We start from the raw sequence: 13,038 nt of genomic DNA, 5'->3' as shown, positions 1-13,038 counted from the left end.
GCACATCTATTGCAGACGTGAAGTAGAAGACTCTGGAACATTCAGCACCGGATACCATCAGTAAGAAAAAGAATTGTTTTCTGACAACAGTTTTATCAAATAGTTATACTTTCATACATCCACTGTGATGTGAGACTGGGAAGAGACTTTTATTTCGTGACTTTTTATCTGATTTGAAATGTCCATTTGTGGTCCATTTCTTTATTCTGTGTGATTAGCAGTGTAGTCCATTTTAGTCCATTTCTTTATGCTGTGTGATTAGTAATTTAGTCCATTTCTTTATGCTGAGTGATTAGGCAGTGTAGTCCATTTCTTTATGCTGTGTGATTAGTAAAATTACACTTGTGAGTGGTATTTGTAGAATTCTTACCTTGCTATCAAATTGTGTTGCAAAATTGCAGGTGTCAGCCTTAATAATGCTGAGTATAGAATTCTTCCTATATTTGGTGTAGAATTCTGCAGGCTATATTGACGGTGTTTCTTTCTTGCTGTTAATGGTGCAGGCTAGATCGACAGTGTTTCTCTTTTCTTATTAATAGGGAGCGAGGCAGGATGGACTACCTGCATGCTGATCATTACTCACATGGAGGGGACTCTTACTACACTCCTCAGGCCAACCCCTATATAGGGGCTGGCATGAACTACAACCCAAACACATCTTTTGATCGCCACAGCGATCAGTCATCGCACCTTTCCTTACACAGCACAGGAAGCAACAGGCCAGGTGCTCGACAGGTAAATGGTGCTTTTATCAGAGACTTCATTGTGTGAACCCTGGGAGCCAGACACCTTTGCAGGGAGTGTTGAAATCCAATACTGGCTGTACACAAAGCACCATGGTAGCCAGACATTTGCACAGCACAGTCTATTTTGTTTTAAATGACATTAAGAATGTAGAGAGCAATACATAATGCTTTATGCATGTAAATAAAAGCTTGTGAAACTAGTTATTTAACCATTTTTCATTTTTCCAGAAGAGACCTTGAAGCATCAGTCTTATATCACATGTCAAACCTTACTTTTGTTTGCTGCACATTTCTTGCTGTACAGCACAAAGGTTAATTGTTTAGGAGAGTCAAACTTTGTAGACAACTTAGGCACTTATTTAGCTTTTATGAATGTTTCTTGATTAGAGAGAGATTTTAGGGCTTAGTAAAGTTTAAACATGCTGGAACTGATATTTCTGTTTGCACAGAGTATTCTTGCTTCATCTATCTTTTGCATTATTGGCTGGGAATTGGCACAAGTAGAAGACTTGTAATGTTTAAATATGTAATTTAAAATTGTAGACTATTTTATTAATTTATTATAATGTGTGTAATGTATTATTTAATAAAAGGATGGAGTCTGAATAGTGCTACCATTGTGATCAAGAATAGTACAGTGTCTTAGGGTTAGTGTAAAACTTGGTATGAAAGTTTTTTAACATGTACATGAAGACCTTATAATAGTAGTATGGTTTCTTGCTTTTGACTCCAGGCACCAAGAATAGGAGAACAGTCAAATGATGCATATTCCTCCTATGCTGGTATGGCAAGGGTGTCTGAGGATGATCGTGGTTCCCCTATGCCTAGGAACCCCCGTGAATCCCCTTACCACAATCTCCCCCAGTACAGAGAGGCCCCTTCCCCAAACTACCCTGATCACACAGGAGTGGATGATAGCTTTGGGCCTAGGTATGTAACATCTTGGATTATTTATGGTGCAGGTATGTTATAGCTTCATTTATAACCTAGGTGTATACTCTTATCTAAATAGGACCTAGTGTATATGAACCAAATGCAAAGAGCTTGCATGTTCTTGTACTGTCATTTAATTAGGACCTGGCATATGTAAACCATCTGTGAAGTGCTTGCATGTTCTCAGTCGTCTAATTAGGGTCCCAGTGTATGTAAAATATGTGGCAATTTCAAATTTGCATGCTATCATCTAATTAGAGACCCAGTGTATGTAAAATTTCCATACTGTCGTCTAATTAGGACCCGTGTATATTATCCCTGGTGAGTGTCCTGGTATATTTATCACGTTCTCACCCTTATCATCTGCACGATTTCAATTTCTGCCTGCATGTTATCACTTGTCACCTGTTAAAGGCCACGCCATTTTCATGTTCTATCTTTCTCATCCATGTGGAACTGTGTTGTTAATATTGTATGAAGTGTTGGTGCTTTTGGTAGTTGTTTAGTCCACCTCAGCAATGTAACTGTTGTATTGATAATAGTGCTTTTTCTCAAGGACCCTAATAAAGATATTGCTATTATTTGAAAACATTATAACAAGGCAAGATCAAAGGCCGCTTTCCCCAACACCCTTAGTTGGAAACTACAGCTTGGTTATTGCAGTTCCTATCAAGTGACCATAGTTATCCTCTGGTGTCTTTAGATAGGTGGCTGTACCTGAATCTTGGGTTTTATTTACTTCAACCCTTTGTGAATCCTTTTTGAATCGTTTGCATTTCCTTTGTTCTCATTACCTGAATCATTTATGTTTTCTATGTATTTTAGGGTGGGTGGGGGTAGATATTTCTAATGATAGACATTTGTATATCTATGTTGATCATGTTACAAGATGCAGCCTTGACAGTTTTCAGCCAACACAGTCTGATATGTGTGGTGTTGTAATAGGGATCATTGCAGCACTCTGTTGTGTACAGTGTTAAATGTGTCAGATATGAACAGTTTTAGCTTTATATGGCAGGCATATGAGCAGACTAATATTGTTACATTACCACATATGGAGCACATAAATTTACTGCTGATATGTGCCTGTCCAACTCACAGTTGTTAGACTGTATAAACTTACTGACAGTTGTATTGGAGCAGTATAATGTGTGGACATCAAACTGTTATTTACTGTGCAGAGATGAGTATGGAGGTGTGGGGGCTGGCAACAGTTATCCTGTGTCTGGGGACAACTATCCTGCCGAGTACAGGCAGTCTCCTACAGGTGATCCCTATCAGACTCGTGGCCTGGTTCAACCTGAATACGTGGATGACCATGGTGACCCTGGTCCACCCTACGATGAAAGTTACAGAGACTCCCCATATCATCTCCAAGACTACCCCCCTAATGCACTTGGAAGGATTGCTGAAAATATAGATCACTACCATGATGGCCACCAGACCTTTCCACAGCAGCCAAACGAAAATATAGATCACTACCATGATGGCCACCAGACCTTTCCACAGCAGCCAGATGATTCTTTCCAAGGTGATCATTACCAAGGTGGAGAACAGCAAATGTATCGCCATGATCCCTATCTAGACTCCCCTCAGCAGCGCCACAGTTATGATCATGAAGGGTATCAGAGACAGAGCCCTTTGCCAGGAGTAGGCCCTCCTAGATACAGGGCCAGCTATGATGAAGGCCATCCCTTGCAGCAGTATGATGGAGAACTTCCTGGAGAGGATGGCCCACGCTACCGCGGAAGCTATAATAGAGAGGAGCCTGCTCCATATGGAGGCTTGCCAGCAGACGAAGCGCCTGCTCACTACAGAGGCAGCTATGACCATGAAGGCTCCCATAGTTATGGTGCATCTCATGATGACGGACAGCCAGCCAGAACCAGAGGTAGCTATCAGGATGGACGCAATCCCAATGATTCCTTTGAGGATCCTGGCAGGAAGTATGAAGGCCTGCCTCCTGTTCGCACTGATCCTTTTGCAGATGACCCATTCCGAGATCAGCGCAGTCATGATGGGTCTTTTGCTGGACTTCGTGACGAAGAGCCCTATCATCGTGGCCAGTCGCCATCAGGAGGTAGTGATATGTATCCTGGACGATTTTATGGTGAATAAGATTTAAATAATTATCTCCATGCATGGATGTTGTCTTGGCCTGTGTAATATTCTGTAAAAAGGCATGAAGCTGGAACCCATTTTTCTTATTTTGTATTCTTATTTGTCTTCCTTGCATGGTGATCATAAAAAAACTCTGGCAGTGCCAAGCTAATCCTCCTTTTCTGACCTTTTTGCTAAGATAGATGTATTGCTCAGCTAGCTTGCCAGCTATTTAGTAGCTCCAGCATCTCACTTATATAGTTCTAGTTCCTTCTTACACATTCAGTTGGTAGTCAGATTTAAGTTGAAGGACAAGACTAAAATCACTTATTATCTACGAAGTATTGGACAAACTGATCATGTCAGAGCCCCTGTTAGACATTTATCAGAATCACAAATTAAGTAGTTATCTCAGTTGATAATTAATAGTTTTCTGTTGGTAATAGAGTAGCTGTCTTAGTTGATAATAGTTATTTCAGTTGATTATGGAAAGTTGTGTCAGTCATAATAATCGTCTCCTTTTATAATTAATAGAGTAGTTATCTAAGTTGATAAAAATCAGTCAATGGCTTGACAATGATAGAATTTACAGTTATTGCACATATTATTTTTATTTCTGTTTAGTTGTAGTTATTTTACTCGCATCTACTTTTAGGCACTATGCATGGTCACTGCATAAAATTTCAACTATATGCTATAAATAGCAATTTTCTTAAGATGCATTTGTTCTGGAACAGCCAGAATTGAAGATTATTCAGCCCTATGCTCCTCGAGGAGTAACAAGGAATAAACTAACTAAACTAGGATTTTAGTCTAAAAAAAAAGTTGAGACAGAGAAGAAGGAAATATGTTTGTAACTCTTGTAATTGTTTGGCACAGACATGAGACAAGGTCCCTATGATCCTCATCCCTATGATGGCCATGAAGGCGCAGATTACCTGTCGGGTGCTGCCCCTCGCTATGATGACTATATGGAATCTCAACCTTACCCTGGGGAGACCGAAAGGGCTTTTTATCCTGATGAGACAGAGCGACCATTCTACCCACAGGAGGTGGAGATGGAGAGGCGCATGGGTTCTATGCAACTGGCGCCACCTGCAACAGAGGGGTACCACCCAGATGACAGACGTACCCCATCTGTGGATGGCAGACCACCATGTGAGTTTGAGAAATGTCATGCTAGCTCATTTATGTTGAAAATAAACTCTGAAATTTTATGAAAATCTTAATTGTTAGCTATTTTGAGATTATGGCATATTGTGAATGTTTATAGGAGAATTAAGACAAGTGTTAATGCATACAAATATTTTTGGAGTCTTCTTCAATGAAGTTACTTTTTTTTCTGTTTCTTGTCAGGACTTAGCAATGGAAGATAAAAATCATGTCTGCTGTGCAATAACTTACTTCCTGTATATTTGTTTTTGGTTACATAAATTCACAAGTCCATCAGATGTTACAGTTTGATGAAGAACTCTAGGGGCTAGATAATGCAGTAGAATATTGTGAAAGAAATTCACCTTTTTGCCCCTAAAAAGTTCCTACATGGCTGGATGTACCTCTAATGGTCTAGTTAACGGTGAAGTACTTTGATACCCAGTGACAGAAAATTTAGTCATGAGATGTGTTAGCTGCTGTCATTAGCTGTTACCATTAGCTGCTCTTATTACCTACTGGCTAACACTTGCAGGAAGGGTTGATAATAGGCTGCTCTCTCAAGTATATAGAAAACGTTGCATGATTTAAATATCAAGGACAAAACAAACTGGTTTCATAATGTAAGAATGAAACTGTTCTTTGCCAATAGTTCTTAATAGTTTGTGCCTGTGGTATGGCTATTCTATTAGAGACACCCATATAGTAATGATCTAATTCCCATGGAGTGAACAAAACTGTCCCATTTTCAAAATATTAAACCTAGGTCAGTTGACATACACTGTCACACACACACTCTCTCAAACACACAGTCACTGACACCTACATGATCGTCATTTTTTCTTTCACACATACACACACATAACATGTGAATGCATATGCACATTCCCTCTGTCATACGCACACATGCATAGTCACACAATTTTGTCTTACTCTCCCCTCCACACACATACACATTTTTCTTTCTCCCACATACTGTCACACACACTCACTCTGTCATACATATGCAAGTGCACACATTTTTTTTTCTCACTTTCTCTTTCTCACACACACACTTTAATACACACATTTTTTTCTCACTCTCCCTTCCCCCAACACAAACATATACACATTTTTCTGTCTCCCACATACTGTCATACACACTGTCATACATATGTGCCTACAAACATTTTTTTCTCACTTTCTCTGTCTCTCCCACACACACACACTCTGTCATACACATATGCTTGTGCACACACATTTTTCTCTCTCTCCCACACACATACTTTCATACTCACTCACACACACATACACTGTCATAGCCATGCATGTACACATCACATTTTTCTTTCTCACACACAGTCATACACACCCTCAAACTCGCATTCTGTCACACATGAATGCACACACATTTTTTTCTCGCTTCCCCCCACACTTTCATATACACACACACACTCTCTCTCCCCAAACACATTGTATACACACTGTCTCTCTCTCACACATGCACAGCAATACAAACACATTCATATCACACACTGTTATATGCACACACATACTCATGTACATTCTCTCATACACACATCCTGTCACAAACACAGACTCTCTCAAACTGAGATGTGCATGCAGTCCCTATGGTCCCCAGAAGTGAATTGAAATGCTGTAGGATACTGAAGCAAGTTTAAATACTATGGAAGTGAGAGTTCAAATGTTTCAGAGTAAGGAAGTGCTACAATTTCCAATTTGCTTGTAATGTCACATGTGGAGCCTCACCTTGTGCTGCTTGTCACTGATTTGTGTACGTTGTGTGGATTTGTAGTTGGAGACTACCACAGGGCCCCAGACTTGCAGGAAGTGATCGAGTACCTCAGCTCACCAGATGACAGCATCAAGGCCAATGCTGCTGCCTACCTGCAACACTTGTCTTTCAATGATGATGGGATTAAAGCTAAGACCAGGTACCGGTCCAGTTTAATGTGGGCCAGATGTGTAGCGCAGGCTACGGTGGGGGGTATTGTACTTTCCTGTGCTGTACCTGTAACAGTGGCTATTAAGGTACAAAAGGCTGTGGAAATAATGAGTAGTCTGTTGGTAGAAATGGCTGGGTGTGAACATAGATGAAATACAACCCAGAACACAGGTTAACCACGAACTCAGGTTAAGTAACACAACAAAAAGCAAAGATCAAGAAGAGATTCTTAAGTTCACAGATCAACAGGCCAGATGAAAGGCAGTGCATTCCTCTTGAGCCAGTGAGGCAAAGCGACATAACTGTATTTTATGCAGCACAAGTCAAGCTAGAACACCTGGAAGCAGAATAGATTTAGATTGCACAGCTGTTTTGCAGACATAAATACATCAAAATTTGCAGTTTGTATTTTTCAGTACTATCAAATTGTGCACGCTTTCCTTTAAAGCAATATTCTGTTTATTCTTTTACCATGTTTTCCCATGCTGCAGATATAGGCTATACTAATTCTGATGTTCATTTGAAGTGAGTTTCAAGTCAAAAGATGTAGATTATAGACATTTCATTTCCTCTGAGCTGCATTTTACAGCTTGAATAACAAGGTATGATGGTTTGTGAGCACCATATGGATTGTAGAAGGTTGTTGTATGTGCACCATGTGTTTCTCACAAGGAATTTTGCAGACCAGCTATTGTGACTGTTGCAGGAGCCTTGGTGGCATCCAGCCACTGATTGAACTTTTGAGTAATGAACTGACAGAGGTACACAGAAACGCTTGTGGTGCTCTGCAGAATTTGTCCTTTGGCAAAGCTAACGATGAAAACAAGGTTAGTAAGGTGTGGATTGCAACAGGTGTAGTGAGAGAAGGAAAGTTTTGCTTTTTTCCCATTTGAAACTGGTAGTTGAAACATGCTAGTTGAGCTCACCTGAGATCGTGGCATGTTCAGTTGGAGGCAGTTCTCGCACCAGTCTAGTCTACCTGTGTGAACATGTTAAATCATACAGTTGTTTACAGGTAATCCATTTATACATACAACTTGTTGACAACCGCCCTTTACAACAGGGGTGCCAACCTACGGCCCGTTTATTTTAACCAGACACAACATAATTTCATTTTTAACATCATGATTCTGGCAAAACCGCCATGTTCAGGCCAGTGAGATTTTATATCACATCCAGTACAGCTCTTGAGTGAGAAAAGTTTGATAAATCCTCCTTTCCAGCACTTAAGCAAAAGTTATCCCAATACACAAATCAGGTGATTCAGGCGACCCTACTACCTAATTATCGGCCAGTGTCAATCCTATCACCTCTCAAAGCCCTTAGAAAAACACATCCCTAAGCATCTACAAGAGCACCTTATAAGGTATGAGCTTCTCACAAACCAGTCTGGATTTAGGCCCCATCACTCTTGCCACACTGCACTTACATCAATGATGAAACAATGGCTAAATAAGGTTAATAACCATTTTTCTCCTGCCTTATTTGTTGACTTTGCTAAAGCCTTTGATGTTATAGATCATAATCTGATTATCAGAAAACTTGAATTGTATAAACTAAGTACTCCTTATCTCCTTTTTCTATCATCAAACTCAGAGTCACTGCAAACAACCAAATGTTTGATCCTCTTGAAATCAAATTTAGTGTTCCTCAAGGCTCGGTTTTAGGACCTCTTCTGTTCTCTGTCTACATAAATGATCTTTCTCTCAGTGTTAAGGAAAATTTCAAAAATTGGTAGAATTTATGATAGAGATATTTTGTGCAACATTGTATATGGCAGAGAGCAATTAAAAACCTGGGTGGAGTGCCTGAACTAATACGCTTGCTTCGCAAAACGGACCAGGAAGATGTTATGGACTCTGTGACGGGCATTTTGTGGAACCTGTCTTCTTGTGAGGTGAGAGAGTGTGCTGATATTGCAATGCAGTTTTTGTGTAGGACTGTAACAGCTCTATATGTATAAAATACTATAAACATGGAAAGATTTGAGCCTTTGGTTTTATGCAACTATAACTTGCTTTTTTGGGTGAAGTTAAATTTTTGTGATGTAGTACACTTTCAGCTTGCAAACTAAGCAAAGTGGTTTGTGTGATAAATATTTGTTTGCTCACCGCTGCTGAGACTGTTCAATTTCTGTTTGTAGAAAGGAAGGTTGAAGATTTTGGTTTCTCAATGATCTGACATTTTATATCTCACTAGTAGCTTTATTATATGTCATGATGATCATAAGCATTGTCTGTAGGTGAAAGTAATAGCCCTGTATGTTGCAGTAATTAGAATGTGTAGAATCTAAAGTGTCTTGCTTGTACAATGATATGTGACCATTTTGACTTGTGATAAGGGTCCTTTCTTAAGTAAGGAAGTTGTTAATCATTGTTATCATATAAGAAATACACAAAGTAATACTGGTGTGTCACACACAGAAATACATGCAGAGACACAGGAGTAAAACTGGTAAGTCAAATACAGAAAAGTAATACTCGTGTGTGTTGCACACGGCACCTTGCCTAGGCGGTCTCACCATTTTCAAAACATCCCGCTCCTCTTAGCGTCTTTGGAGGAATGCCCCGAGGGACGCTACGCTCTGGGGTTTGCTGCATTATCTCCCAGGGACTGGAACCAATGACCAGTGCCCACAACACACACCATGCTAAAGTGCGCGAAGGGTTTTTCACGCCAGACTTGCAGACAAGGTTGGGAGAGGCAATAAACAGCGAACCCCCTATTGCAAAAACAAACAGCAAACTCAGCACTCAAGCGGACGAAGCATGATGTAGAATGGGAATGACGTCAGGCGTCACTACAGTCAGTGAAAAAAGGCCTCAAGCTTCCCCCGTGAACCAGATAAAAATAACATTAAATCTGATGTCAAACGTCATCTGCTGTAAGCTGCCTTTCTGTTACTGGTGTGTCCCATGCACTGAGAGAAACGCAGGCATAAAGAAATGTCTGACATACCACAAGTACTATTGGTGTGACACAGACACAGGAGTAGTGTTGGTGGGTGCTGTGTACAGATATAGTATTTGTGTGTCATTTACAATGCATTTGTCTTTAGACTGCAGGTCAGTTTTGAAAGGGAGTAGGTCTAGTGTTTAAGACAGGTTGAAAGGGAATAGGTTAGTGTTCTAGACAGGTTGTGGTGAAAACCCTTCTTACAAGGCTGTGTTTATAAAGCTGCTGTATGCCATAGCTACATGTTGTTTCTGTTGTTGCATCTACCTTGCAGGATCTCAAGCAGGTCATTTTGGATGACGGTCTGACTGTGTTGGTCAATGTGGTGGTACTGCCCTACTCTGGCTGGAATGCAGGGATCTCACAACCATCGCAGCGACCCTGGACCACAGTGTTTAGAAATACCACTGGTATTCTGAGGTAACGTGAAAAGGTTGATGCAGCATTTGGCATCATAAGAATGCATCGTCTTTGTAAAGTTTTACTACGAATTTATGAAATTGCGTTGAGCAGACACCAAGACAGCAAAAGAAGTTTTCAAAATGTCACTCTTTGCAATAGGCCTAAGAGATTGACTCTCCTTGATTTTGTTTGTTTTGTGGTCATGCTTTGATTTGGATAGAAGTGGTGTGATTACTTATAAAGTGGTATCATGGTAGCTGTAAGTGTTCCCATGTGACCTGTTCTTGCTGTGTTACGTGGAGCTGCAGCTGCAAGAGTCCAGGTGTCACAGACCTGAGTAAGCATTGAAACCCAGGCTATCCACTCTAAAAGTCATGTGTACTTCGTAATGATTATGATCACTATGATGCCTGTATACTTGGCTCATAATGATTACAATCACCATAAAGCCTATGTATTACATCCTAGGAATATCTACATGGCACCCTGTCACTTAAAAAAGTGTAAGATTTGTGATAGCATTTGTTTATATTATCTTCTTTTCAGAAACATAAGTTCAGCAGGCTATGATGCAAGGAAAAAACTGCGAGAATGCCGTAGTTTGGTGAACGCTCTGATACATGCTTTACAACAGGCACGTGATGACAACAACATTGACTGCAAACCCGTCGAGAATGTGGTCTGCATTCTCAGGAACCTGTCCTACCGAGTGCAGGAGATGGAAGACCCCGATTTTTATAAAAAACGCTCAGTGCCTCGCAGTTCTGCCCCACCATCTAAAGGTGAGATGCACAGCAAACAAGATTGATCTAACTTTACCTCTCTGCTACTGTAGCTTTGATTAACTCTGCTTTACAACCAAATAATCTTTGTGTTAAAATCATTTCATTATTAAAACTTCATTATTGTCTCACAAACTAGTTGCACTAGATGCTCTGGAATAAGCTTTGTTATGAGTGTTACATCAATTTGTAGTGAATGTTTTATCAGTTGCATTTTGATTAATTGACAGTTTTGCTCTGTTTACTAGAAGAGAATTCTGGATGCTTTGGAGGTGGTGGGAAGAAAGCAGCAAAGAAAACTTCGACAAGAGAAAACACTCCACAACGGTGAGTTTGCCTTCTCTTGCTTTGGATGGAAGTATTCATGACTATGTTCTGACCTGTCTGGCTGTGGATGGTAGTATTCATGAAGGTGCTGTATGCCTGTCAGCATGGATCAACAGGAAACTGCAGGCATTGGTGTGTTACCCTAAGGTGTTTTACCAGCTAAGGCTATATCACAGCAAGGCAACCGGCCCTGTAAACAGATGCCACATGCAGAGAAAGAACAGTGTGCCCAAAATGAGAGCTGAACCCCATGGGTCAATAGGGAGGATGTTATCTTGTATTATAATAATAATAATGTATGATTTTATATAGTGCATAAGGAGTCATGAAGGAGCATGCTCTTTACGCTTGAGACAAGAACGAGACCTGGACAGCATATGAATGTCGGAAGGATAAACAACTGTGCAGACAAGCAATAAAAGGCAAGATAGAAGCGCAAAGAGTAATAGGGAAACATACAGTAAGGATTGAGAGTTGCATAAATCTGCAGAGGAAGATGAGCAAGTGGACAAATCAATAGAGAAAGAAATGAAAGAAAGGGTTAGAAAATTAACTGTTATGTTGATTGATGTGAGGTGTAATGGTTATGGAACAGATGTGTTTTAGTGCACATTTTAAGGATTCAATGGTGGGTAGGTAGCAGATATGGAAGGCGTGAGAGTTCAGCTGTTTTGCAGCACAGAAACTAAAAATCCAATGACCATATGTGGTTGTTCTGGTGACAAGGATAGAGTACGGTCATCATATGAAGAGCGGAGTAGTCATGGTGGGAAGTAGGCGAAGAGAAGCTCAGAGAAATAGTTAGGGCATGAGCCAGCAAAGAAATTAAAACACAGCACAGACAGTTTGTACTGAATTCAAAAACAGATGGGTAGCCAGTGCAGAAAACAGAGTGACATGGTCCTGTTTTTTATCTCTAAGTACCAGGGGCTAAGGTCTTGTCACATCTTGAAGCCACTTACAGACCGTTAAAGGTCAACCAAGTCTTAAATGCGATATAGGTCTTTGGTAACTTTAGGCCACTTCTTCTGGCCGAACCACCCTAGCTATAGACGGCTCACCCTATCTGTAACTCATTCGAGGCTCACTAAATTTTGCACATACAGAGTATTTCGAAATAGAGCCAGTCCCATCGATTCTAATAGAAAATATAAATTATATATAAAAGCAGAATTAGTAATTCTGAATCAGGGGTGCAGAGAAAACCTGTGCTGGCTATGATTTTTTCTGGTTTGCGCGTGCATATGCCCGGATTTCCCAAGCGTTCCCCAACGATGGGAGGACACGTATGAAATGTCAGCTGTTCATTAGCCGTGCTGCGGTTAAAGGGGCAACCAGCCAGCTCATGGGAGGTCAGAGGTTTAGCGATGAGTAAATGAGTAAATGGAGTTGATGAATATAAGTATGCATGGCAACCTGAGAACAAAAAGTTTCAGTAATCAAGCCTGGATAGAACAAACATACAGATAAAAGTGTTGGCAGCATGTGTTGAGAGAATGTGGTGGATTGTGCTGATCTTACAGAGCTCATAAGAAGCAGACTGACAGCTGTAACTGTCTATTAAGGATTATACCTTCAGTAATGATGAATCTGAGATTTTGGAGAGATGATGTGAAGGTGATGCTATAGTCACCCACCTTGATGTACATGGGCCAAAGATGATCAATTTCTTCTTCTTGAGAAGAAGGGGGCATCT

General features: G+C 40.4%; 1 protein-coding gene across 2 annotated transcripts in view; it reads left to right on the top strand.

Annotated features, from left to right (window-relative positions):
• Nucleotides 1-13,038, top strand: part of LOC112560283 (armadillo repeat protein deleted in velo-cardio-facial syndrome homolog) — a 29,376-nt gene that overhangs the window by 5,624 nt on the left and 10,714 nt on the right. Inside the window, exons 4-14 of one of the 2 annotated variants that reach the window (XM_025232022.1) lie at nt 16-60; nt 540-735; nt 1,480-1,676; nt 2,861-3,789; nt 4,659-4,937; nt 6,727-6,865; nt 7,583-7,703; nt 8,657-8,773; nt 10,106-10,251; nt 10,780-11,015; nt 11,264-11,342. In XM_025232022.1, coding sequence (XP_025087807.1) covers nt 553-735; nt 1,480-1,676; nt 2,861-3,789; nt 4,659-4,937; nt 6,727-6,865; nt 7,583-7,703; nt 8,657-8,773; nt 10,106-10,251; nt 10,780-11,015; nt 11,264-11,342 — 2,426 coding nt within the window. In that variant the 5' untranslated portion in view covers nt 16-60; nt 540-552. The remainder of the gene's footprint in view (nt 1-15; nt 61-539; nt 736-1,479; nt 1,677-2,860; nt 3,790-4,658; nt 4,938-6,726; nt 6,866-7,582; nt 7,704-8,656; nt 8,774-10,105; nt 10,252-10,779; nt 11,016-11,263; nt 11,343-13,038) is intronic. The other variant, XM_025232023.1, reaches the window with a different exon arrangement.

The sequence above is a fragment of the Pomacea canaliculata genome, linkage group LG3 (genome assembly GCF_003073045.1).
Source record: "Pomacea canaliculata isolate SZHN2017 linkage group LG3, ASM307304v1, whole genome shotgun sequence".
Taxonomy (NCBI): domain Eukaryota; kingdom Metazoa; phylum Mollusca; class Gastropoda; order Architaenioglossa; family Ampullariidae; genus Pomacea; species Pomacea canaliculata.
Note: the sequence above shows the minus strand (reverse complement) of the source record. Positions and strands in the feature narration are given on the sequence as shown.